The 27432-nt window shown below is 36.1% G+C and overlaps 1 protein-coding gene across 2 annotated transcripts in view; it reads left to right on the forward strand.

The window, feature by feature from the left end:
• Positions 1-27432, forward strand: part of SRPK2 (SRSF protein kinase 2) — a 159975-nt gene that overhangs the window by 39097 nt on the left and 93446 nt on the right. Inside the window, exon 1 of one of the 2 annotated variants that reach the window (XM_013944437.2) lies at positions 19237-19349. The exons of the other annotated variant lie outside the window; for it this stretch is intronic. Coding sequence (XP_013799891.1) covers positions 19312-19349 — 38 coding nt within the window. The 5' untranslated portion in view covers positions 19237-19311. Of the gene's footprint in view, positions 1-19236; positions 19350-27432 lie in introns of those variants that run through there. 2 annotated transcript variants of the gene reach the window in all.

Raw genomic sequence — 27432 nt, forward strand, 5'->3', positions numbered from 1 at the left:
AAGAATTCTTCATTATTATGGAAGATGTTCTGACTGTTGTAAATATGAGTCCCAGCATTTGCTGTGAATTCTGTGTCTGATGGAAATGTTATAGCTAGAATAGAATGTATAGGTAAGGAATATATATATATATATATATATATATATATATATATATATCTCCTATAGATAATATTCCTTACACAGATGCAGAATGAAGTATTATAACCAGTCTGCCTTGAGAAATGCCAAATGGAAAAGATGATCAATGATTTTTTCAAACAGTAAGGCAAACTTTTAAATAAGAAGGGATTTTAAAGTTAAGCATTGATGGCAATAAAATACTGTTTTCAACCCCTGTCTCCCCTCCACTATACCGCTGAAAGTTTTCACTGAAGGGTGAGCATGTACTTGGCAAAATGGATCTTATAGGGCAGAACTTAACGACAGCATTAAACTTGTCTTCCTCTTTTGGAGAACCAGTCTAGCTCTAGTTATATGGTAAGTCTGCATGCTTCTTGTATCAGTGTACATAAATACCTTTGCAATGAAACTTGCTGGCAGATTTTGAAGCTTGGAAAATACTGTACTGACCGATAGGGTCAGAGGAATTGAAGTGAAAAATATCTTTCTTTTTAGGTAGCTGCGGGGTGCGTAGCTCTGTGTTTAAAAATAGAGAATCAACTTTTCACCTTGTTTGTTTTTGTAGTTACTGCATGACCTTTATTGTATTGTTTTTCAAATTCAGCAAAGGTCACTGTTTTTGAGCTCGTCGCAACACTGCTTCAATGTAATAAAGCTATTTGAGAAACAAACTCAGCCTGAGAAAAGTTGCTGTCTGAATAAAAAATGTTTCTTTGCTTTGAATCCGTATTTATGATTTATCTTTGGACTGCTACTATAGGATTAATCTTTTTCTCCAGTGTTCACATTCAGATTTTGGTAGAGGTCTCTCTCTGATTTTATACTGCTGTTGCTGTGTAATCTGTGCTCTCTTCGAGGAAAGAAGAGAAAACATCCTTTTAACATTTTCTTACTACCTCTCCCACACAATATAAGGGAGACCGGTAGTCTAAAACACATTTAGCTCTCAGCAACTGCCATCCTGGGTTTCAACAGGTTAATATGCAGTTTAAAACAAACAAAATATCTAGTATACAAAAATAGTCTAAGCGTAAGGCAAAAAGAAGAATCCTTAACGTGATTTAAGAACATGTACTTAACAATTGCAAAAGGGAAGATTGATAAAGGCCTGCTGAGGGCTTAAACTAGATTTCTGACTAATAACACAGCATGTAAATAATATATTCAGATCACAGATTTGTGTTTGGAATGTGTTAGCAGCTAATGATATGCAATGTGTTATCTATCCTTTTATGGTTTATGGTGTTACATTTTATAGTATTATAACTGTAATGATTAGTAACTAATAATTAATTTTAGCCTAGCCAGAAGACTTTTAACTAGCAAAGAGGTCTAAATCTTGGTTGTAAACTTTCAAACTGTTGTTAAGGCAAAATATGTGAAATTAGAAGCAATCTGGAACTTTTAATTTTGGTGTATCTTCCAAGGACAAGGGGTGGAAAGTCCCCTTAAAAGCATACTGAGGAAAGTGAGAGATTTACTGACAAACATTATTGAAAACCCAGTTTAATCTATAACCTGTTCCTTGAGGAGAGACTTTAAGAATAAAACAATTAAACTCTAACTGGTTACAGAAAATATGCCAATGTTGCCCTGATTTGGAAACAAAGGAATCAATTAAGGAAACCTTCCTGGCAGAGGCAAAAAGAGGCTCTTGTTGGAGTTGCTTGAACTTCAAGTCAGAAAACATGGTGGCTTTAGATGATACAGTCACCCCATCAGATCACTCTAAAGGAGTTGAAACCTAAGTACCTGAAGATTATATACATTGATATAACTGCTTGAATCCAGTGGGATTTGCTTGACCTTATGTCTGCAGTATATAGGCATCGAGTTACATAGACTCCTTTATTATCAGTGGAGAGAAACTGGCACTTCTAGGGTCTGATTCATCTTGTTTTGAATTAGAGTTACCAAATAGATGAGATTAACTCTGTCCTGAAGTTCCCATTTTTCTTTCTACTATAAAAGGAATCTCAGGTAACTCAGAGGTAGGTATTAAAAGGCAGGATTCATTTCACCTGGTTTAAGCTGTCTAAAAGTTAGCCATCTAAAATGTCATCATGCTTCTACAGTCAGTGGAACAAGTTACCTTAGGAAGGCAATTCCTTCTGTTTTTAAGAAAAATGTCTAGATCCTCAATAATCTCCATACTACACTAAGGATTTATACAGTACAAATGCCCTCGTGGCTAGAGTTCCTTGTAGACTGTGCCTTAGACTTGTTTCTGTATTAGAGCAGATTTAAGTAGAACTCTGGCATGGTCAGATGAGCTTTGACATGTATAATAAGAGCGTTTTAAGGTATTACTGTCTGAGCTATCTGTTTTGCTGTACCAGAGCTGTCGGACTGGACCAGGAGAGCGCCTGTGCTCCCTGCCTCAGGATGAGCTGGCTTCTTTCTGCGTTCTTTGGCCGATAATGAGGCAGACGCCTCTGTTTGTTTTGTGGGGGTCAGCAGCTTCCGGTGCAGGGCACAACGGGTAGCTGGGTCGGGTAGCTTCTGAAGCCGTTCTAGCTTTAAAATTTAAAAAATTTAATTTAATTGACACTTTCTTATATATTGCCTCTGGATTTGGCCCTCCTTTTCTTTATCTAGTCATTTACCTGTCTTCTCAAGGATATCAGCAAAGGAACAAAGTAAAGACTTCTTGGTTTCTTGGGGGATAGAGGCAGTCTGAATATCTTATCTTCTTCAGTCGCTTTTCTTGTTGATATTTCTAAGTGAAAATAAACCAGGGCAGTGTTAAGTCTTGTCGTCCTTGTCTTCTTGTTAGAGGAATGGTTTGATGACTCATGTTCATTGGGAGTTTTTCCAGCTTTAACATAGCAATTGGGGTGTTGCATGCTTAAAAGAAAGCAAGCTTTCTCCCTACTCTTGTAGTTAATAATCACGAAAATAACAGCAAAAATGCACAAGTCTGAATAAAAATCCCATTATTGAGTTTACATTTTGCTTTTGATATTCATGATGTCATTCTACTGTTTCATTCACAAGTTTTTTATAAGCAAAAGCAGAATTACTAATTTAAAAAAGTGGATGCTACAGAGTCTCCAAATATGCTTTGGACTCTCTTAAAATAGATATAAATTGTACTGAAGATACTGAATTTTTTGGTACATAAGAACCTCTGAAAAGTACTTTTAAGTGTAAGGTAATGCATACAAATAACTGACCTGCCACTTCCTCCACTGCTGTTATCACTGCTTAGTTGCTTCTTGGAGCAACGTAGCAGCAGGAAGGACTAGTTATCGGTTTACTGTGACTTTCTTTTTTTGAGGGGAAGGGAAGGATGTATCATTTTCCAGTACATACTCTAGTGTATTTTGTAGATGGTGCATAAGAGAGTACACATTAATATTCCTTAAAATATTTAAAGTGCTCTTCTCCTAAACAACCACTCATTGGTTGCTGTATGTTGAGCACATTTGCTACATTCAGTGTCTTCCCTTGCAAGATTTAGTCCCTATCTTTTTTTAGTTCACTTTCCTTCCTACACTCTCCCCAGCTTCTTATCCTTCTTTGTCTACTGTCTCCAGCTATCTATTTTTGCCTTGGCAACATACCTTTTCTCCCTGACAGCATTCTTTCTTCTCCTGTCCTCTCCCCAGAAACTTTGCTTTATTTTTCTCCTGCTTGATTTTTCCTGTTCTGTCAGTGATTCCTGCTGATTTTTCTTTGCTCCCTAGTCTTTTCCTTAATCTAATACTAATGCATATAATATTTGATGCATGTTTCCTTTACTATAAAGGGAGCCAGGATGATCATCATTAGGCTTTGTCTAGGCTAGACTCTCCAATCCTGTTGCAACTTGAATTATCTGACTTTCAGCATGTATTTTCTGTGACTGTAAACATAGATATTTTAGGGAATGGTGAATAGGATTGTGAAACTAGAAGAGAATACAGGTTACTCTCAGTACTCTTTCGTAAGACTTCTATTTAACATTGTTTTCTCAATTTTTTTGCTGTATTTATAAATAAGGGAAATGCTGTGTGTATAGTATCAAGGAGGGACTCTCTCCGAGTCTTCAGTCATAGGATTCCTGGTAAATCTGCCTTTTTTCCTGTTTTATTTTTCCTTTTGATGGCTTTATCTGTTTTGGTATGTATATGTGTGTGTGTGCATGTATATATATATATATATATACACCAAAATATTCATATGTATATATATGTGTGTGTGTGTGTATATATAAATATTTATTTTTTAACAACAAAGCTTATCTTAGTTCCCGTAGGTCTGTCTCCGAGACATAATTGACACTGCCGGCAGTGTGTTCAACATTGTATATTGTTTAAAGCCTTGCTCTATCAGCTGCCAAATTAGGACTGTATGTTGTGGGTTTATTGCCAACAGTGAAAAGTGAAATTGGGGTATTTTGCTCTGGTCGTGTATGCAAGAAAGGACTGAAATGTATCTAGGTTCTAACTTTTTGTTTTTCAGAAGAAGAGAGTGTGTGTGTATGGACATGCATAAGTGACATCATGTGCTGACTCATTAAATGCTAGCCATCAGCACAGTGACCTGGGAAAGAGCTGGGAGTGCTAGAGCAGAGGAGAAGGTCGAGTGCCGTAGTTCTGAGCTCCGGGTGGCCTCACTCAACAAAATCAGCTTCATGTAATGTAGGAGAGGACGGGGGACAACGAAGGACAGCATGACATCAAGGTTAGCTGCTGTATGATGTCACCACACATTTGCAGAGTGGATGGTGATGAGTCACCAGCTACATCACTGTGTTTTCGCTGCCTAAGAAACTATTTGTAGCCAGCTTTTAGGCAAGGCAATACCAAGTCTTTCATGTGATTGCTGAATAAGTAATGGGGAAGTGAACTGGAGAAAGGGGGAGGGTGTGAGAAGAAAAGGGAGAGAGCTAAGAAGATCTTGAGAGCGTTAAACTTGAAGAGATGTGGAGACTTGGGGACCGGCAAAGCACACTCTAAATTTTTCTACAGTAATAGCCAGTTATGATATGTTTTAGATGAGATATTATTAAAAAAAAAAAAGGCGATGAAGAAGTAAATAGCCTTACTGATTGCAAGATCAGATCTCCTGTCTGGGCAGACTTCTGCTTTCTGTAAATTCCTCCATTATTGTTGTTACTTTTAGCTCCCTCCTCCTTTTCTTTGGGAATGTTTTATATGCCAGAATTTTTTCAGATAAGATTTTTGTTTTTCATTTCTCATACTTTTTCCTTTTCTTCCAGATGATACTTTCTTGTGGCATCCTTAATTATCTAAATCTTGCAGTAAAAGATTAGAGATATTTCTCCAGATTCTTTCCAATCATTTATTGTTGTTGTATATGTATAACACTGCTATTTTATTTGAAAGTGAACATCATATTTTTCCAAACAGCAGAGCACATGCAAAGCAAGAAGATGTTTTGACATATATTTGCATGTGTGCTATGTGTCTTATGTGTCAAATTGAAAATATTCCTTATGGAAGTCATTCAAGAATAGAAGCTTTCAAAGCATCCCTTTAATTGAAAGCACCTCTCCTAAATATTCAATAATAGATATTCTATATATATGTATTATATTATAATTACATGTCGACTTTAGAAAGCCTGAAGTATTCTGAAGTATTAAAGCTATTTCTGTTCCTTGTGAAAAAGAAAGTGTAAAGGAAAGATTTTCTCTGCTTGAAGATTTTGGCTGAGTGCCAGGTTAACATGTTGAGGGTATTTAACATTTGTATCAGTTTAAATAAATGTCTTCCTATGTTAATACTATGTCCACTGTTAGTGTAGGGAGAAGCCCAATAGAGAGAGAGAGGAAAAAAAAAAAAAACAAAACTAATGTCTCTTCATGTTGGTATGTAAACGCAGGCACTGGCACTTAATGATTGAAAATACTATACCAGAGAAACGCCCTTAAAATATAATTAGAAGGTTCCTCCTTTTGTAGGCACTGTGTGCATATTTAAAATCTGTCTTCAGTACAATTTTATCTGCAGTAATTTTCAAATTGAATTTTTCTGTATTATAGCTTTCTACTAAAAATCCTGTTTCTGAAAGCTTAAAATTGATCAGTATGTAGGGTTTGTTTTATATCTGTAGTTTAAAAATAAGCATCTCTGCTTAGTTTATTAAAATTTTATTTTAGAATAGTTAAAAGATGCTATAGTAATGGAGAGCTATACTTGTGCTCAAGGATGGTTGTTATTGCTTTATCGTTGCTACTAGTTGTCCATTATAATAGACTGATTTTCTCCTCCGTGCAGTGTAGCAATTTTTGCTTTTGTTGGCGGTGCTTATGCTCCCAGGAAAGCGGGTGCGGGAAGCAGGTATGATTACAGTTAGTGCACATGCATTTAAGATGACTGGAAAGTGGTAATGTTTTTTCATTTCTCCTGCCTTCTGCTAGCTGTGTGCTTCACCTCAGAGGTAATGAAGGCGTTGGACAGGCTCGTTTCCAGGTGTCATGATCTGATGCCTTTTTCTTGCAGTAACTGATGTTGATCTGACAAGTGCTAAAAGAGGATTTCAAAGCATGCTTAAAGAGTTTGTATTAACCTTCAGTTGTCTTTTCCACAAGCAACTAGCTGTGAAGAACCTGCGTGAGGATCTTGGGATACTCTGTTTTGTCTTAGGTGCCTAGCTCTGTTCAGATTAGGAATTTCTAGGTTTGTTTTTAGAACAGGAAGGTTGCTGTGAGACAAAGCCTTAATATTTCGTACAGTAGTGCCAGTGACTCCTGGAATCTAGTGTACACAGTGGCAATGGACCTGGACAGCCTTATTTATACAGCAGTTGTACAGCGTCCAAATCTAGCAACCATGGGGAAAAACAGCAGGAATATTTGAATATTATTTGACTTGTGTGGCACAGTGCAGCCAACATCAAAATCTTGGCTTTTGGCAGTTGTAATAGCTGCTACAGACGTTCATCCTTACCTGCATTCCACAGACGCTCTGATTCCTCCTCCTTGTAAGAACTCCTTGTCATTCCTCTTTCTTTCCCTTCTCTCCTCCATTGTAATCAATAAGGGACATGCTATATTGAAATTTGACTGCAAGAGCTATTTACTCTTCCTGATGTTCCTGAAGAGTTATGTTTTAGGTAAGATGATCAACAACCTAGACCCATGTTCCTATTTAGTGGGACACAAAAAACGGTTGGTAGAACTTGATGCTAAGTCTTTTGGCTTGATTTGTGCTCAGGATGACATGTACTTTTTTGGTGGAGCTTTATCTTAGAACTGATTGTCCTCTTATGAGTCCAGAAAAGGCAAAACAAGTCTTGTCTCTTGTTCTAGAGGAACAGAGCTAAAACCATCCTCTTTGCAGCATAGAGTTCAAGGAGTATACCAATTTGTTAAAACTGGATAACTGGATAAAGCATGGATAAGCAATATGGAAACCCTGCAAGAATATTTGCAAAGCCAGTTATGCAGATACTACCTTGATCAGCACAATATAAAAACTTTGACAGAACATACTGAAAAATACTGAAAAACAGCCTGTGAATATCCTAGTAAAATATCTCAATTCAAAAATACTTCTATTATAAGGATTTTTAATTTGAAAATTTATAACAAAAAGTAAAAACATACAACTCTCTAGACCAGTGAATAATAATAAAAAGTAAGGCAAAAGAGAAATTCTAACCCAGAGTTTGAGATTATAACATGTATAATTGTGACCCAGTTTAATCCTTTTGGGTAAATTATGCTTTATCTCCTAGGAGAGTCAGAAATCGGAATGTATGCAAGATTTTTTGAGTCATTCTGTTACTCTTTAGAAGGTAACATATGCCTGACTCAGTGTAGATGAATAGAAATCTGTTTTTTCCCAAAGGCTGGAATTTAATTTGTCATTCCACAACGTCTGAGCAATTTAATTTTTTCTTGAAATTTTAAGAAAAAGCACATAACAAATGAGTGGAAAACAATAGTATTTGAAAATGTGAATAGAGGCATTTAGGCAAATTGCAGACCTGAAAGAAAATGCTGTTGTCAGAAGAATCCTAGCACAATAATGATTGCATGCTAGATCATAAAAGGAATAAATTAGAAATAAATCAGACTAGAAATCAGAAATTATCAATTCTGTCTGATGAATTAAGACTGTAAAGATATTAGAAATGATCTAGTTAAAGGGTGTGAAAAAAATAAAACACTGATAGCTGACATTATGTCTTTTGTTGGAGGTTCAACTTCCGTCAGCCTAGACGGAAAAGCTGACATGTGCATTCAGACTAACCTAAATACTTCTCATTAGAGAAGGTCTGGAAAATATGTCTGTAATCACTTATTGTGTTTTAACTAGCAGAGTAATAACTTCTTAAATTACTGTCTGTTTAGCTAGATTTTTTTGTGATTGTTCCTATATGAAGATGCTTTTTCCCTAGTAACAGGAAGCAACTGGCAGCCTATTATAAAGGACAGGAGGATATGTTTTAACGTACGTAGCTGAATATGTTGGGTTTTCTTCCTAGAATGGATATACTTTCAGGAATAAGCTTTCTATTTTCCAGCAGCTCTAAGAAATGTTCTTAACTCTGTCCCTGGCCCCTTCAATCAAAAACTTTCTCATAAACAGGACAGATAAATAAATACATACGAATAACTAGAAAATACCAATAAACACAGTCATGTTTGGGATAGGTCATGTTTTCTTTGGTGTGCTTTACTAGTATTTAATCTCACAAGTAGTTATGCAAAAAGATGGTTGAATTTTTTTATTTTTATTTTTGTCTTGGAAGAATGGCTTTTTGTATGACCACAGATTTTCAAACACTCATCGGGCAGCGTGGTTATTTGGCTTTTGGTGGGGGAGGGGAGAAGGCTATTTTTTTTCTTTTTTCTTTTTTCTCCTTCCCCTTCACACTTAAGGGCGTGTTACCTAGTGTGCACCAGGGAGGAGCCTGGGCACAAGGCAAGAAGACTTCCTGATAGGAGAGAAACCCCGGAAAAGCGACAATGTGGTGTTGGGAGAACAGCTGGTATAGGGAATGTTGCCAGACCAATGAAAACTAGAAGAATGAAGAATTCCTCTGAATCTCATCTGTGTGTTTCATTGAGCACTTATTAATAAATACTACAGCCTAGCAAGAGTTCAAGTGCCAGATTATGTTAACAAGACTTAGTTAAAGTTATGTGGGTGTCTTAAATTCAAATGCATAAAGTTTTAACTGTAACTGTTTTTCTGGGTTTATAATGGGTCATTTTTAGAGTAATTATAACATACCTTAATGCTTTTCTTCTTAAATACCTAATGCTTTCTCAAGTTTATCTGCAAACAAAAATTTCTATATGCAAGCATAAACAAGAAACTGAAGAATTTGATTATATGAAAAATTCGTCAGGGATGTTTACTATGAGGCTTAGGCTGATATTTATATATTTGGAAACTAAATATTTAGAAAACTGAAAGGCAGATTCATCTCTATATGTTGTATGCTTTTTTGCTTTTTGGAGAAATAGAAGCCAAGCTGAATGTATTGTTGAGGGACTCAAGCTTCTGGTTTCCATCCTGAGAACGCCTGCAACACCGGTTTCCTTCCTGTCGTGTTTCATCCTTCCTGTATCCCATGTTCTGCCATGTCCTCCTCCTCATGAAGATTCATGAATTGATGTTTTAAAATGGTAGTACTAGAGCTGCTATTTTTCATGAATAAAATATCTCCCTGAGTAAGTCCTTAACAGAAAAAGAAAATTTCATGACAAATTGCCTTGTTTCTATAATACTGTCATCTTCCATTTTCCTCTGTTTATATTAAAAAAAAAAAAAAGCAAAGACTGCCTTGTTAAATGTATAAACTGTCTTTCCAATCGTCCTTGGCCTCCCTTTGTGTTAATGGGATCGATGCTAAAGTACTAGCACTGTCATCTTGATGGAATTCGTCTTTGTTTAAGCATATGCGCAGACGTCTCTCTTTGATACTACTGGGCGGTGATTGCCATTTTGAAGGAAGATGGGTTTTCTTTGGAATTTTTGTAAAAGTATTATGTACCAACCTCAGCTAAAAACTTGGGGAAAACTAATTTTGAAAGAATAACAGTGATATTAACATATTCTTTAGAAGTACCTGTGCAGAAAATTTCAGTGGGCTCTTAAGTATATAGAAAATGTGAAGAATCAGTGTTTCTATATCTCTGAGATCACTAGGGTAAGAGCTGATGCAACCTACAGTTTCTTAAAAAAAAAAAAAAAAAAAAAAAAAAAAAAGACTATGTATTGTTAACACTGTCAGCTTAATGTACCTGTAAATATGGAGTAAATATTGCATCCTGGTCTCAACGAGAGTAAATATGACTATTTTTGAGAAGCTAGGATAAATTTTTCATACATAGCAAATAAGATCACTACTTTTGTAAGTAAGTTCCAATTTAACTGTGAAAGTTCATGTGTAACATTTTGTAACTTTGAAAAAGTCACTTATCTCCATTTTATGCACGGGGAAAAAGAAATATTTCTTTTCATCAGATTTTTCTCTTGATTTCTGTAAATCAATTCTTTCTGGGTGGGTATTAAGTCCTATTACATATGCCTGTAGTGCTTAGCACTAGCTGGTGCTCGTGTCCCCGTCTGCAGTGTGTACAGGTGAAAGCTCTGCATTCCTGCTTCTGTCTTTCATCCAGTCTCTACTACTTGTGTATGTCTGGAGGGGAGGTGTTTTTTAAAACAAACTCCTGTATTTGCATTCTGAGCAGTAACTAAAACATGGCTCTTACATAAATGTCCAAAATATTGTATATTTTGATAATACTGACTTTCGATATGCTCCTTTAGAAAAGGAAAGGGTTAGCTTTATTGGTTTGGAGCTAACAGTTTTTTAAAATGATAATCTTATATTTGAAATATGGCGTAAGATTAAAAGTTCTATTGCAGTTTTCTCAAGCCTTTGGCAGAAATATTATTTAGGATGCTAAAAGGGAATAAAACTGAAAATATTCAAGTAATCTCCACAACAAGAGATTGCAACCAGCTGTTTTTCTGTTACTTATTCCTTTTTGAGAAAATCACTGGCTTATGTATCAGCATTGCTGTGACTGTTACGTATTAGAGGTCATTGCTGAAGAAGTCCACATGGCTACCATTTTTATCTTTCAGTGCTGAACTCATAGGAAAGACCTGCTAGCCAGAGAAAACAACATTAAAGATCATTTAAGATGCCCCTGGGCAACCTCCTGTATTCTTTCAACCTGCTTATTCTTGGTATCTTGGAATCAAAATTCATGACTGTACGCAGACCTTGTGACATGGACATTTAGTTGCTTGAGGGCTGATGTTTTCCAGCAGTATATTCATGAAAAATGCATACAAAGCAGGAAATTCTGTTTTGATAAGTGATTCTGGAAAAGAAGATTTCTCTATAAGAATAGGTCAGAAGAACAGATCAAAAATTCACTGAAGACTACTACGTTGACTTTATGCTGTTAAAAAGAAACTAGCAAACAAGCTTCTCAGGGTCTGCAGGGTGACTGTATTGGTATCTCACTTCAATCCCATTGTACTGATTGACACTTCTGATAGTGTTTTACATTCCTAAGGACTCTTATGCATCTCAAATTCAGTGTATCATAATCTTGAAATTCCACATGAACTGATCTTTTCACCTTTTTGAAGTTGCACAATGCACTTGGTGCAAGAAGAAAAGATACCTGCTTTCTACTTGTTGAGTTTTGTTCTATCATAGTAGGAAAAAACCTTTTAAGCCATCTCCCTAGTTCTTTATGGTCATATAAAGTTGCTGTAAGACCAAGCAGTCTCATCAGAGATGCCCAGCCGGGGGTTTTCGTCTGTTAATAAATGGCTAGTGAACTTCTCCATCTGAACAGCAAGGAACATTATTTTGGGGCACAAGCACTAATTTTCCTGCATCAAAAAGTTAGCAACATCTGGAAGAATGATTTATTATAGGGTAATTATACCCTTTGTGCTTCCATACCACCTCATTTTTTTGTAAATGAATGTTCATATGTTGATCAAATTTAGACTTGCTCTGTGTTTGTGCAGTCTTCTGAAGAACCCCTGGAGCCTGTGACGCTAGCAGTTCAGTTGGTAGAACTGTTCCTTATTTTAAAGTACACTACCTAAAATACAGAGATCAAGGACTGACTCTCTCAAATTGTATTTATATCTCTGTTGGCTAGTATTGTTCTATGATACCTGGTGCCTTGGCAGGAGCATGTTAATTTACTGCCTTCTTGTGTTCTGTTTAGTCTAGTGCTTGTACAACAACTCTCCACAGCTCAAAACATAGATCTATCCACATCAAATCAGGTTAGTAATAGTGAAAAAAGGCATTTCATGGTTTCAGGATTAAGAATTTATTTAGAATTGGTTGTTTGGTTGAATTATTTTGCATCATATTTTCAGATCTGTCTTTACGGGATTTTGGGAATCGGGATCATTTATTTTAATAGTAACATTAGAAGTATAATCAAGTCACAGGGGAATGAGAGTCATAATAGGAAAAATGTAAGGTAGGATCTGAACACCTGTAATTCTACCATGACTAAAAGAAGGAAAAGAAGAAAGGAAATAGGTTAGAATGGATTTTGGTGGGAGAAGATATATTTTAAAAATATTGTAGTATATACTGTAGCACAGCCATCTTAAACTTATGTCCTAGCAAACAGACATTGCACAGAAAGTGAAAGAAAATAGTTGAATTTTTTTTTATTATTATTATCAGGGTAGATTAACAAAACGTGCATGAGCTTGTATATTAATAAACAGATATTTTCTTGCTTCTGTTTTCTATAACGTTTATTTTAAAAGGGCTGTCAGGAATTTTATTTGCAGGGGGTTACATTGTAATAAATTTAAGTTAATATGTTTATCTACCACTTTGACTCTGCTCCTCTCCCTTCCCTGCCTCCAAAGGAAATAAACAAACAAAAAGCCATAAAAAGACTCCTGCAAAAGTGGTTCACTGCTTTGGATAAATTTCATACATGCCTTGTTGGTAAGATATTTTTATCTTGACTGAACATGTTGTAGACCACTGAGATATTCTGTTTGCAATAGACACAATTAAGTTTTTACTGAAATTAAAAAAACAGTTGACTTTGCAATAGTGGTGACTCTGTTATCTTCCCATATGTCATAGGGAACATGCTTTGTACGGTTGTGTACTTTGTCTGCACTTTTCCATCTGTGCTAAACAGCAATGAGGGTTTTTTCTTTTGTTTGTGGAGAAGTCTTGTGTTTTGCTTATTGGTAAAAACAAGCAAACAGAACTCCAGGCTAGATACCTCTGTTCTTTTTTTCCAGTTTATATATCCCTCAGAGAGTTCCTAATTCCTGTATCAGATTGTTTTTATCCTTTCATGTTACTGAAATAAAATAGCTTTTATTTGGCTGGTCTGAAGAGTTTCTTGCCTTATCCTTTCTGACACTGTTTGTTCTAGATTCACTGTGGAAACTTTCTTTAGGTTTCTCTATTCATTCTTGGAGTGTTTGGTATGATGCTCTCCTACGAATCCCTTTTGAGTTCAAGAACTCTGCCAGCATTTCTTTGTAGGATTCTCTTCTCCATTTTTCCAAGTCTCTGGTCTTCTTTTTTGTCAAAGCAAGTGATCTCTTTCTAAAAGGAGATCCCTTCCCATTTTTACTTCATCTGATGCCTTTTGCTCTGAGTCAATCCACACCTGAAAAATCTTGGACTAGGCTAAAAAGAAAAGTTGAGCCCTGCTTCCTCTAAATGGTTAGTGTGTGCTTTGCTTTGGTTAAACAAATAAATAAATAAATCCTGATAATTAAGCAGTCATTTGGGCAGTGCAGAGCCTTCCTGAGCTTGTTTTTTGTTTCCATTTAATTGCAATTTGAATGGTATGGTTTAGAGACTTAGAGTATCTGCTTTGCTCAGGTCTTGGATGAGAGCCAGTTGTCTGACACTTGATCTGTAAGCAATGTAGTGTTACTTGGAGTGAGCCGATAAAGTGTATGGAACAACTGATGAGTTAGTGACAATGGTTCTCCATACCTGACTTTATTTTTATTTGGTAACTTGGGAATTTTATTGCATTTGCTGCTGCTTTTGGATTTCCAGGGACTAATTTTTATTCATTTTTATCTTTCTTCATCAAGAACAATCTATTCCTGTGGATGTGGTTCTCCTTACAACGCCATCTTTTTGTTGCCTCAGAAATTAGGACAGTCCAGAAATCTTCAGTGAGACTATAGTTGCTTGCTCACTAAGCAGAGGTATATGCAGAATGTTCACTATGCTGAAATGCAATGATCAATACAGTTATATAATTAACTCATAAAAGCCATTTAAGGTGGTGGTTTTTGAATCCATAACTGGTGTTGGTCCTGAATAGCTCAGCATTTACCGCTGTCTTTGTGTCACAGCAGTTAATGTTAACCAAAAGTTGAACTCTTGAGTTCTCTGAGTCAAGCTGTAGGGACTGGAACCAAGAGGCTTTCAGGAAGAGCTGCTTAGTTGCAAAACTTTTTTTTTTTTTCCACTTTGAGTTTAACAAATGTTATTGCATTTTACATTATTCTAGGCTATGTCTGTGAAGGCTGCTGAGCAGGTGGTAGAGTAACTATTATTTGAACAGGCTCTTTATTTGGACTTGGGATAAAATGTGTATGTTTTAATAAATTCTGTATACAAGCCCAGATTTCTGGATATGTAGTTTATAATCAAAATAAACAAATGGTAACATTGCTGTTTCTGCAGCTATCTTTCTCTCCTGGCCCGAAAGGCACTTAGTATAAAACTCAAATAGGCATACATCTGTTTTATTTTGGTGATATTATTTCTGCCATCGGTTTTGTATCTAGAGTGATAGGGGCAGTATCAGCATGACCTTGCAGTTACAGAGTGGATGCGGAAAGGTATGGATTTGCTTTAAAAGTTGTGGGAATGAGTCCTCTTGCAAAATCTCAGATAACAGAGACAAAGGATAGCTAAATGCCAAATGAGAAAGTTTCTCAAATTGACAGGAGAGGGGCAAAGAGGGGAAAGAAAAGAAAAATCTAAGTTAATTATTTAATGCTGTGGTGGAAATTGTATTGACTCATAGGTGAAACTGTGTGTTAATTATAGTTTTTTGGTATTTTTTTTTGCTGTGAAGTCTCAACTTATTTAAATTCTTGTTATCCCTATATTAAATAAATCCTTGATACTACTGAATAAAAATGAAATTAGAATATTTACTGGAATAGCCATACAAGTGAAATGTCTTTGTGCATCTTTTAGAGCATGCTTGAAGTTTGAGGCGAAGTAGCTTGTATCTTGCATTTTATTTTTAACATCTTGGAGTGTGTAGTTAGCAATAAAACTTAAGTATAATAATGTCTTAGCATTCATTTTATATTAAGGTAATGCGAAAAGCCTGCTTGAAGGCTTGCTTACAGAATGGATCAGTTGATTGCTCTACTCCAAGCTCTGTGGATTTTGTTTTGTTATAGAATCCTAGTCTTGTAATTTCTGTCTGTATCATCAATTTTAAATTTTAACGTGGTTAAATAACTTCATTAGGAATAAAAAAAAATTTTTGGATTATGAGATGTGTATTCAGTCAGTCAGTGTCAAGCACCTGTGGGTAGAGCAATTCCAAATTTGTCAGTTTTATCTCTATCTAGAATTGAGGGTGAAAAACCTGGCAGATTTTTCTTCTCAGGTCTAATAGGTACCTTCATACCAAAAAAAAAAAAGTCTAGAGTGCTAAAGGCAGAAGCTGTTTCCAACAAAACTGTCAAAACCCTCAGTCTCCTCCATCCACAAAATTTTCTGTGATGTAGCTGTTAGGTTTTAGTATTGACAGCATAAATCTGCTAGCAAAATGTGTAACAAAGCATCCTGTTCTTGTTGAACCATATTGGGTCAGAGTATAAAAAGAGAATCAATAAGGAGTTATGGGTGTGCTGGTCCTTAAGAAAACAGTACATCCAAGACTTACCAACTGTTTGGGTCAAGTCCTAATGCAATGCAACTGAGATTCCAAACTTTGCTCTTCTGTAGCAGTTAGAAATGGAAACTGGGAGAAGGGAGAGGGACTTTACTTCCTGAAAGCAGGTGGGCTCTCATTGTGCACCGGATCATATTCAAGAAGAGGGATTTCTGGCCTGTGGAATGGCCATGGAGCAGAGAAGACACGTAGGAGAGAGGTCCACCTGCCTTTAATGAAACATCGTGTTTTGGAAGAGGACAAACATATGACACTTTGCACATATAATGTGTTTTGTAACAGTACGCATTATAAATGCCTTTTAGTAAGTTGGATGGATATTTGAGAACAGCTGGGGTTCTAAGCTGATAAAAAGGCAAGTATTAAGGAATGGAATCAGTGTATATAAAATGGGAGGGAGGAATTGTTGGGAAAGTTGCCATGTTGTCTTCAGTACCGAAATAGGAATGTGTTTCATTCCTTGTATGAACTTTCTTGTTAGAAACAAACACTGACATTCCTCTTTCCTTACAGATATTGTAGGTCAATATTATCTTCTGCTTGGAGTTGACCTTAAGTGCTGACATGGGTTACAAAGCAAGGTAGATTCTACCTGTGACTTGATGGCTACCTTATGGGCCTGGCAGGAAGGAAGCAAAGTTTGTGGAATAACAACAGAAAGTTTAGATTAGGAAAAAGAGGTATGGCAATGTATACTTTCTTTTAACCTGTGCAATATGAAGCAGTCTATATTCAGAGACTTGACAAAGTAATTTTTTCTGAATTATCTATGTAAAATTATCTTAAAGACAGTCTCTTTCAGTTTTCAAGCTGAAATTCAGTACTGTAACTTTATGTCCATTTATACTAGGTTGTATATTCTAACACACACAAATATTTTTGCAGTGTTCTGAATTACCTGGTTGAGTCTTATAGGAAATGTTTTTGATTACCCCTTGCCACTATTCTTCTATCTAGTTAATCTTCTACACTGCCTTCATACAGTCTAAACATAAAGATGTTAGAAAATACTGTGTTATGATAATATGATTGCCTCCATCTCTTTAAAACAATCTTTAAAATAAGTAACAATATACCCAGCGCATTGCATAACTTGTGTGATCAACACCAATGTCATAGGTTGCACTAAAAATCTGTTTTAAAATAACAGTATGACTGTATAGATGAAAACTAGGTGGTATTAAAGCTGTTCTTGAAGCCTTTATGCTGTGCAGCATCGTTCTTAATGATGTGTCTGAATTTTTTTTACCCTAACATGCCTGGCTCTTTCACTAAGTGAGTGGTTGCTCAGTGTTTTCAGTTCTTGTTCACTGTGTAGGTCTAAGTTACTTAAGAGCCATTTTCCAGACTGCACTGAGCACAGAATTAAATAATTTGGGGCAGGGAGAAGGGAAGGGGGGCATATTGGTGCTTTATCTTAAGTTGACTACTTTTTTCTTTCTTTCTTTTTTTTAAACAGTACTCTAGTGAGATTTAGTTGATACCGTCATCCCCTTTTGCTAGCTGGAGAACTGAGGCACAGAGGGAAAGATGTATACGGCCTAAACTAGCACTGCTATAGACTAGGTAATCAAGTCCAAGAGAACGGATTGAAAAGCTGATTCTCTGGTGCTGCCCAAACCCTGCGGAGCTGCTCCATGGCTAGCTTGGAAGTTCCTTAAGCAGCTACCTGCTGCCTGTGTTGCGAGGGTAGTGTGGGTGGATAGAGAGATTCCTGTAACTGGAGGAGCACCTGCTGCCTGGCATGGGTGCTGGTAAAGCCGGCCTGGCTTGGTCCTTGCGGTCGTGCAGTAGACCCAGTTGTGTGCGTACAGAAATTTCAAAGGTACATGCTGAAAGCTCTGGGAAGCAACTGCTTTGAATGGGAGAGCTAGGATTCTTCTTGGAGGATTATCTGGCTAGGTATGATTTGGGAAGAACAAGTGACATGCACTTAAATCAGGAAGTGATCCCTGTAACTTTCAAACCTTCCACTAGAGCTTGGGGATGCTAAATTATTTTTTAATTTGGGTAAAAAGTTTATAGTTTCTCTTCTCTCTTCTATTTTCAGAGATTTCTGAGATTTTTCTGAGATTTTTGTATCTGAAATTACATACATACATATCTATATATATATAGCCAAATTGAGGCTCTCTTATCGTAGAATTTTTAATCCCAAATGGTTGAAGTTTACTTAAGCTGTAAAAAACTGAACATAGTCTTAATGTTGCACAGCCCTTCCCAGTATTTCTATAGGTGGCACTACTATCTCCAGCTATGACGGGATCTTAAAATAATGCTCATATTTGTGTTACAGTCTATCTATCTCTCTATCTATCTATCTATCTATCTATTTTAATCGCAAACATCTTAAGTATATAGTTCCTGGTAATCTGAATTCATTTTTCAACCAGCTATTTTGTTTTGATGTGATCTTGTGAAACAAGTCACAGATGGCACAAGAATGTATCTATCCTTCCTCCTCCCCTCCTTCCCCTCTGCCACCCCCCATGAGAGTGGTCTGTTTGTAAAAATTGAGCTGGTTCTCGGGGTTTCTGTTCTGGAGCGTGTTGTCAGGCGTTTTCTTTTACGACAGTATAACACATCAGCTGAGGTTATGCTAGTAGATGCTTCTGTTTGTTGGTTGTGAGTGCTAGATTGATAATTAATATATAAAAAATAATTGAAGGAAGATTGAATATTACTTTTCAAAGTATGCTTGAAAAAAATTAAATGCAGGACAGTTAAAAAAAATAAAAATCCAAGTACGTGTAGTATTTTCTATTTATGATTTCTAACCCATGTATTAAAGTACTGATTTAATACTTCATTCTTTGTGACAAAAATGATTCAAAGAGCCATGTTTTTCAGGGCTTTTGAAATGAAGGTTTCTGAGGGTAGCAAACAACATTTACATAATTAAACTGAAAAGTAATAAATGCCCTAAGCCACTTGTTTTAATTTTTTTTCTTAGAAACGCAAATGTGTGCATCCATTGGTAACTGTTGCGATAAGAATCATGTAGGCAACGTGTCAGCTCACCCTGCCGAAAGGAGACCCCCCTCTGCTCGAGGCAATGGTACTTCCTGCTTTCATAAACAGTCATGTGCGGAGTTTAGCCAGGCCTGGTGCCTCGGCAGCTTTTTCCTTCGTAGCCCGATTGAATCAGTCTTCACAGAAGTACTGTGAATCTTGTGGCCTCGTTTGAAACAAAAGGGATTAGGGAAAAAAATCATTTCGTTACAAGACTTTGGAAAGCAAGGGCAGGCAATCTTGGTTGTGAATATTCTCTGATTTTTCCAGAAATCAAGCAGAAGATTGAGCTGCTGATGTCAGTTAACTCTGAGAAGTCGTCCTCTTCAGAAAGGTACAGCTACATCTCTTGCATGAACAATTAATGGTGTAGCATTGCAAAGCAGCAGCATAGGGCTTTCTTTTTCTTTGTCGAGTTTGCTAATATTGTTGATGTATTGCATGCTTGTTATTGTAATGTATTAATTGAATCCCTGTTTTTTAGTTAAGCTTTGTGCCTTTTTGCAAAGGTTTATTGATTTTTTTTTTTTAATGAAGTCTACTCGGCTGCAGCATGCAAATGATAATACAGCAGGCTACTGGTTTGTGTGTGCTGTTGTGGCAAACCTTGTTCCTTTTTACTTTCGTGCAAACAGCATCTCGATTTCTAAATTCATTTTTAAACATGTAGTGTTTTTGTTACATTTTAGAAAATCATTCAAAGGTTACAAAGGGTTCTTTTGAATTTAGGTTAATAGAAAATATAACTTGGTGAAACGTTTAATGTCCTGTTATGTAGAAAGGGAGTGTCCTTTGCAAAGTAGCTCAGGAATCGCAAATCCTCAAATTAGTCACATTCTGTAAGATAGATGTGATCCTTGTTCAAGTCTGTGCTAGGAAATGGAGCAGTCACTGCATGCAGTAATGGTTCATGCCTGCCGGTAAGGACAAAATGACTCAGAAGTGTTTTTAAAGCAATTATTTTATCTGTCAATCAGATTATAATAATTTTAAATAGCTGTTTTATTTTAAAGAAATATTTCGAGGTACTAAATACACAATAAGTTTTCTGACATGGAATAATCTCCAAGTGACTATTTTATTGTTTTTAAAAGATCAAGCCTGTTCACTCCTGTTTTGCTTGAGGCTTGTTTGTAACAGAAATTGTTATTAATAAATTTGCTTAAGTCCGGAGCAACATAATATCAATTTGTATCAAATTATTTACATTAATCATTTCAGCTGTGTGCGAAAGGCCATCTGAATGTTATATTTTGCCATTTTAATATTTGTCATTGGCAAAAAATAGTTATTAATTTAATGCACTCAGACTGTATGTTTAGCTGAAATTATCTAAAGTACACTTTATTGAATGGCTCAACATAATAAGACATGATAACGCACTGAAAGCTATCTTAAGAAAACAGGATAAAAGACAAATCTTTCAAAATGAGCAAGTGCTGTGTGGCATGCATGGTTTTAAAAATCAAAATGAGCAGTTCAATTTGAAGTATATTTGTGAAAGATAGCAGCAAACCATATTGCCTTTCACTAGCTGTAGTATAGCAAAATATCAGCAATGAGAGATAAAATGGTGGGGGGGGGGGAGTGAGTTGTTAAGTCACCTTCCAAAATGGAGAGAGATAATAGCTTTGAGATTTATTTTATTGATTTATTTATTCAAAATTAAGATTCATGGGAGAAAATATTAATGTTTATTTGTTTACCTCTATCTCACCCTGATGCTTTAAAATTTTTAGATGCAAGGCTAATAAAATGGTGATGATAACAGAGAGGATGATGGGGTGAAAATAGTAAAGGAAACAGGTGTTAACTTGATTTTTGGGAAGGCTTTTGGTAGAGTTGGCATTCCTGAGGGAGAATTCGGTTTGTAATATATCCTTTTTTTTTTTTTAACCAATCTGAATGTTATGCAGCACCCTAGAACTGATCAGTTTATTTTTAAGCAAAACATGCCTGTAGTTAAACTAACGGTTGTCCAAGATGAATGTGTCCCTGTAAATGTTTATTATGCATAAATAGAAAAGGATCCATTTGTCTGAGTTATATTTAAATGCCATTTATTAAAAAGTAAGATTTTACAACAGCCTGATGCATAAATAGTATACAGGAAATAATGCAGAAGACTTGCAGCAAAGATTAAAATGTGAACATCGTGCATATATATAAACCTACCCCTTTTGAGGGATTTAAATGTGTGGTACTATTCGTTTAGAGATTGATTTGGCAAATCAGCTGCACAATTTGTTTGATCAGTTATAAATAAAAACAACTTTACATATTATCTGAGATTTTTTTTAAATAAGCACATTCTTTTCCCGTATCTAAAAATAGACTGAATTTTTTGCAAGCTGTTATGAAACAGTGGTGCCCATTCTACTAGCTTTCAGTTCCATACAAGGCCCTTTCAAAATTACTATATAAGATGTTTTGAAAGAAAAAATAGTTGTATTGAGTGTCTGAACTGCAAAACTGTCTCTGTCTGCTGTGTAGAGATTGCAGTGTGTGTTCATAGCATGCACACATACGCACACATGAAAATATACATGTTTTGACAAACGTAGAATATTAATGCAAACTTGTGCACTTCTTTTTATTATTATTAGTTTTTACCCTTGCTTATAGAGGTTGGACTTTCTGCAAAGCTGGAGTACCCTGAAATACCAGGTGGAAGGTCTAAATTGGAGTCCATGGCTTGTTTCTTGTTTTCCGCACTAGCTGAGACTGCTAGACGGTGCTCGCATGTAAGGAGGGCGAGCAAGAGGAGGTGCTTTATGCATTTACAGAGACTGATGGAATAGGAGTAGAGAAGGAATGAGAGTAGTCCATCATTTCCCCCCTCCCTTTTTCTTCCCCCCATGAAAGAGTTTGTTGGTGTTTGTAGGTTCTCCTGCTCATTTTGCAAGTTCGATATGTTATCCTATCCTAGAGAAACAAATTGATAGAAGGAAGCTGGAATATAATGGATGGTTTGGCTGGTATGGAAACTCCGTGTTAGAGATTCTGCAGTGTTCTCTTAGGATGGTTTGTTGTTATGATTTTGAGAGGCTTTTAGGAAACATTAGCAAGAAAGCAAGATGAAGCCTTGTGTTGAGGATCCTGCAAGACCTTTCAGTCTTGAAAGGTTAATTAATATAAACCTGAGACATTTTCCTTTTTAAGGTTCATCCTCCCTTCCCCTCACCTCTCCACCAGAAGAACTTTAATTGCTGATGGGAGGATCAGATGCTGATATTTTGTGTTCTGTGGGATGTTTCATTAGGTAGACACAATTCAATAGCATCTTCAAGTCCTAAAATTTTGACCAGTTAGTAGTGTTCTGCAGTTACTGTCCGTGTATGTGTTAGCCTGTGACAAAGTGCTCTTTCATGGTGCGATAAGGTAACCTGGTAACCACGTATGTGAGCATGCACATGGACGCTTACAGCGGGTCAGCTAACCTGCTCTGACTTGTTGCACCGAATAGTTTGTATGTCTGAACTCTTACAAATATTGAAAGAAGCTAAGAGCGCCATGGAAAGGTTTTCTCCGACACGCTTGCAATGCGGCACATACCTGCTTTCTTTATCTAATAAGCAGTAATTTGACTACTGTGTAACCTGAATGTTCTTTGAACATTTCAGGGGTGGCTATGCGAGGTTACTTGTCCAACTCTTATAAACATCATTAGAAAGCTAATATCAGCAACCAGACAGAGGAGAATGGTTTTTCAAGAACTCTCAAAGAAAGCAAAAATACTTATTTTTATTGTATCAGTTATTGAGCTGTATTTATTCTTTCTTTTATTGCTTTGTTAAGGACTTTGTAGAACTCCTTGTGATTTTTTTTATTCCATTTTGAGAAATGTCAGTTCTTCCACCCACATCATTTTCTAGTTTTTAGACTGTTTTCCAATAAATTTAATGCATATAATATTTTTCCTTTTTGTACATTATGGCAGAGCTCAGTATTTTTGCAGCTGGGATTTCTGGATTCTAAATTTATGTGATCTTAGTAATGTAGTTTGACCACAAGGTGTTGCTGGTAAAGGTCGCTAGTGAGGCTGATAGGTCTGAAGTATTTGACCTGCTCTTTTCCTGTCTTTCTGAACAGGTTGCATATACATGTTGCTTTAAAATGAATTTATGCTTCAGTGTTTTTCCAAATAAAAATTAAAAAATCAATAGCAATCAAGCACTCATGAGCAGTCTTAAAATAGATAATCAGTGTATGTGTATAATTCAATTTTCACGATCTGAGGGTTTTTAAAAATAGCAGTAAAGGGAAGATATTTTCAAATGACAGTAAAACAGTAAAGTTCTTATTATTGAAATATGCAGAAGTATTTGGGGGCGGAGGGTAGTGTAGGCAAGGTTTAAGGACAACTGTTCCTTGTTTTTATTTCCATTTTGTTTTTTAGCCTTGAGCTATGTAAACTCCTCTTTCGTTGTAATTTATCTTTTCAGAACAAATTGCATACATTTCTTAATGCTTTTACATGTTTTTTTGATCAGGTCATCCCAAGAATGCAGTCAGGGATGAAGTAAAGGAGGAAGAAATCTAAAATGATGAGGGGGAGGAAAAAAGATGGAGACTGAGTATTGTCTGTTTCCTTTTTTAAGAAAAGATCTAATGCTAGTTGATGTAAGAGGCATTGTGAAATGGGCTGTGATGTTGAAAGATTCCTTAAGGTTTAGAAACCAGTGGTTATTTATTTATTTATTTAATTGCGGATGCACTGTTTCTCCTGAGGCACAAGTGTCATTTATTGTAATGAATTACAGGAATAAAACACATTAAAAAGTGGAGGAAGAAATCAGCTTACAACATTTAATATGACCTGACATTGTTGTGTGTCAGATAAATGTTTAGTAATAATTATTAGATAGTAGGGCATTATAAAGTAATATTTCTATTGGTTTTTTTGTAACTAACATTGAAACCAAATATGATTAGCAAAATAATGCAACTATTTCATTAGTTCCACTAACTTTTAATGAAGTATTTAAACTTCAGTATAAAAGAAATATTGCCTAGCTTCTATTTCAGGACATGTCAAAGTTATTTTTTGTAGTACTCTTGATCATACTGCTTTAATTTTTTTAGTTTTACTTAATGTGAAATAACGGTGAACATGTATATTATTTCCCTTTTTTCAAAATTACAAACTAATACTGCTGTTTGTCATGCTTTATCTTAGGTTATTTGACATTTAGGGAGGAAATCATCCTATCTTAACATGGGGCCTAAGCTATTTATCCAGGGGTGCACTTCATTCCCCCATAGGAGAGCTAACTGTTCCGTGACAGTGTAAGGAGCCTGTCTAGCTATCTTAGACTAGATATTTAATTTTTAGATGGCTAAAACTGGACCAAAACAGATCCCAGTCTTTGTATATTTTTCATATTAGAGGTTTCACAGGCTCAGTGGTTTAGTGTGTCAGACTTTTAAGTGAAATACAAAAGGGATGTAGAGGGAAGGGGTGTTGCAACTTGCTTTTGTGATTGTGTGGAAAAAAAATGGAAATAGCATATGTAGAAACAGGCAGTTGTGGAGCAGCTTTTTCACTTAAGGTGATATTTCTAGGGGACACTGCACTTTTTAGGTCTAAATATGCTGATGGTGACTGAAGTGACTGAATCAGTTTATTAGTAACTTTTGAAAAGGTTTAGAATTTGAAATGCATAGTGATAGACTTTGTCTGTTCCTGGCTCTGTTTGGAATTTCTGCTGTACATAAGAAAATCATGTACTTGGATATTTAATGGCAAGTGAAATGTAGAAATGTTTTTCATTCACTACTACTCAGATTATCTTCTGTGCACTATTTGGGGGTTATTTTTCTTCCCTTTTTTTTTTTTTTATCTTTTCATCATACAGTTATTTGTGAAATTTTTATTACAGGGAAGTTTTTGGTGTTTGTTCTGAAGAATTTGAATCTCTCAGTTGTTTGCACTTAACTATTGCAACTAAGATGAGAGATCTTTGGGAAAGGGAGAGGTTGAAAGTGCCGGAGGTTTATGTGAGACTGTCCTGTATATGAACTGTTCTTCACTGGAAACTAATCCAATCAATCTGGTGATGATTAGAATGCAATTAGCTAATGGCTAAAAACATATATGTAAATACATAAAAACATATGGTTTGAGTAATATATTTTATCTCTCAAAGATAAATGTATGTATCCAATTTTACTTAGGGAAAAAGGTCAGAGAAAAAATAGCAGTTAATTTTAAGAAAAGCCTTTCATATTACAAATTTAGTCTGTTTTCATGACTTGAAGCTTTTTGCCTAATCATTGTCTTAATCGTGCCTTCACTGAAGTGTCTGCTCCAGGCCCCTAAGCAAATGTTCAGGGAACATTGCCTGATAGATTGCACCAAACAATGGATACCTATGCCAAATTACTGCAATTCTGTTGTTGCTGTCCTGTGTTATAGAATAAATTCTGTTGCGGTTTTCCGCATCTGTGTGTTGTATACTTACAAACGAATAACAGAATATTTAGATGTTCATATTACTCTATATATTTACTATGATGTGATACATGTATTTTCATTGATATACAATTGATGTAGTTACCATGAGTAGTTAAGCCACAAGTTTAAATGTATATTGGATTTAAGCATTAATTTTGTTGCATATTTTGTGTATTATAAGAATATTAGCTTAGGAAAACTGTGGCATCTCTCAGTTCATGAGTTGCAGTGAATCTTGCTGTACAGTTCAGAGGATATCCATTAGTCTTCCAGTTTGACTTACGACACCTTTCCTGTCCAAAGGATGTTGTGAACAGAAGTTCTGGTACCAGAAGTCTTTAGGAATTTTACTCTCCTTAGCCAGTTTCTGCCTCAGGTGCTTTTGTGTTTTCTTCATGCCTGACCCTGAGGCTGGGGTAAGCTCTCTGACAAAATCTGAACACGCTTAAAGACATTATGAAAGCCATCTCATTTATGATGCTACCAGACTGGCACAGCTGACTGTGACTAGGGGGATGATGGTTTGTTATTTCCTTTTCTTTTGCTTCCCTTTTGCTCTCTCATTTTATTCCTTAAAACACCAAATGCAAAACAAACACATGCAGCTCCAAACTCTGCCTGTCTTCTGTGCTACAAAAAAAGGAGTGCCAGTTCTTTACCAAGTTCATCAGCACAGCTGTCTTCTTCTGATCATGGCTTTGGGTCCATCAGGCAAGTTGACTGCTTCTCTTCTGTGAATGTTCAGCATTCAAAACAAGAACCATATCCCAATTAGGTGTTCTGTTTGCGTGAAGTTTGGCCATTATGTTTAATGGGATACTGAGAAGGCACTTTAAGTAGCCTTTCTGTACTGATAAATGTGCCCTAATTCTAACTTGTAGTCTTCCAAAATGACAAATAATTGTAAATCAGCAACATGCATATCACTAAAAAGATCATATTTTCATCTTTGAAAGCTTGTGAAATATGCATATTTTAATATTTCGTTGATTAATCTGAAGACCATTTTTTTCAAGCCTTGGAGCAATGTAATTCCACAGGAGGGAAGAGAAGTTTTTTAAAGCTACTTTCTTTTTGGCAAAATGTCATTGGAGGGTAACAAGAGACATTTTTAGAGTTTGGTGCTTTATCTTCAAGAAGCAGCTTCTTACACCCCAAATCTGCTGTGATAACCACTGCCTTCCTAAGAAGCCAAGGACCTGACTATATGTTTGTTGCTATGTATTAATGTTCATGGGGATAAATCAATTGTGTATCTCCTTTTTAGGGCAAATGAAGCCACATTAGTGCTGAAACTCTTCTAAAGCTAAGTGTTTGCTCTGTGTTGTCAAAGATATTAGCAATAGTTCTGGGAGAAACTGGCAGAATATTTTTTGTCGCTAATATTGCTATAAAGAGTGTTATTTTATTTTGTAACCACTATTGCAGGTACTGTATCAAAATCTCCAACAGTGATTTTGACAAGTGTGGAGGTGGAAAGGGGTTCTGAAATTCATATGGGGATCAGTGGACAGCTGACTGTTTCATTATTCTCTGTCCAGCATCAGGTCCTTCAGGTTCTCATTGCCTTCTTCAGCTGCTGTCCACCAAAGCATTCATGTACTGTCACGGCTGCATACCAAGTGGGCATATCAGTCTCGGTTTAGTCCATGCCAGAAACTAGGTTTAACATTGTTTGGAATTAGCTCTGTTTTTTACTAGTTAATCCATAAAAAGACTTACCTTACACATGCCGGAGCATCACATGTGGTATCCTACTCAGAGCTGTGCTTTATCGTTTCCAGTGTGACAGCAGAAAGCCTTTTTCATAGGTCCTATTGCTGCTGTAACAAGAATCAGGAGCTGCCACTGCTGCTTGGTGTCTTAGCTAGGACAGGTGTCTGCTTCTGAAAAGACTGTAATACTGCCTTGGACCAAGACTTCCCTAAGAAGTATGAAAAAGATAATTAAACATAGTGAT

The sequence above is a fragment of the Apteryx mantelli genome, chromosome 1 (assembly GCF_036417845.1).
Source record: "Apteryx mantelli isolate bAptMan1 chromosome 1, bAptMan1.hap1, whole genome shotgun sequence".
NCBI lineage: Eukaryota > Metazoa > Chordata > Aves > Apterygiformes > Apterygidae > Apteryx > Apteryx mantelli.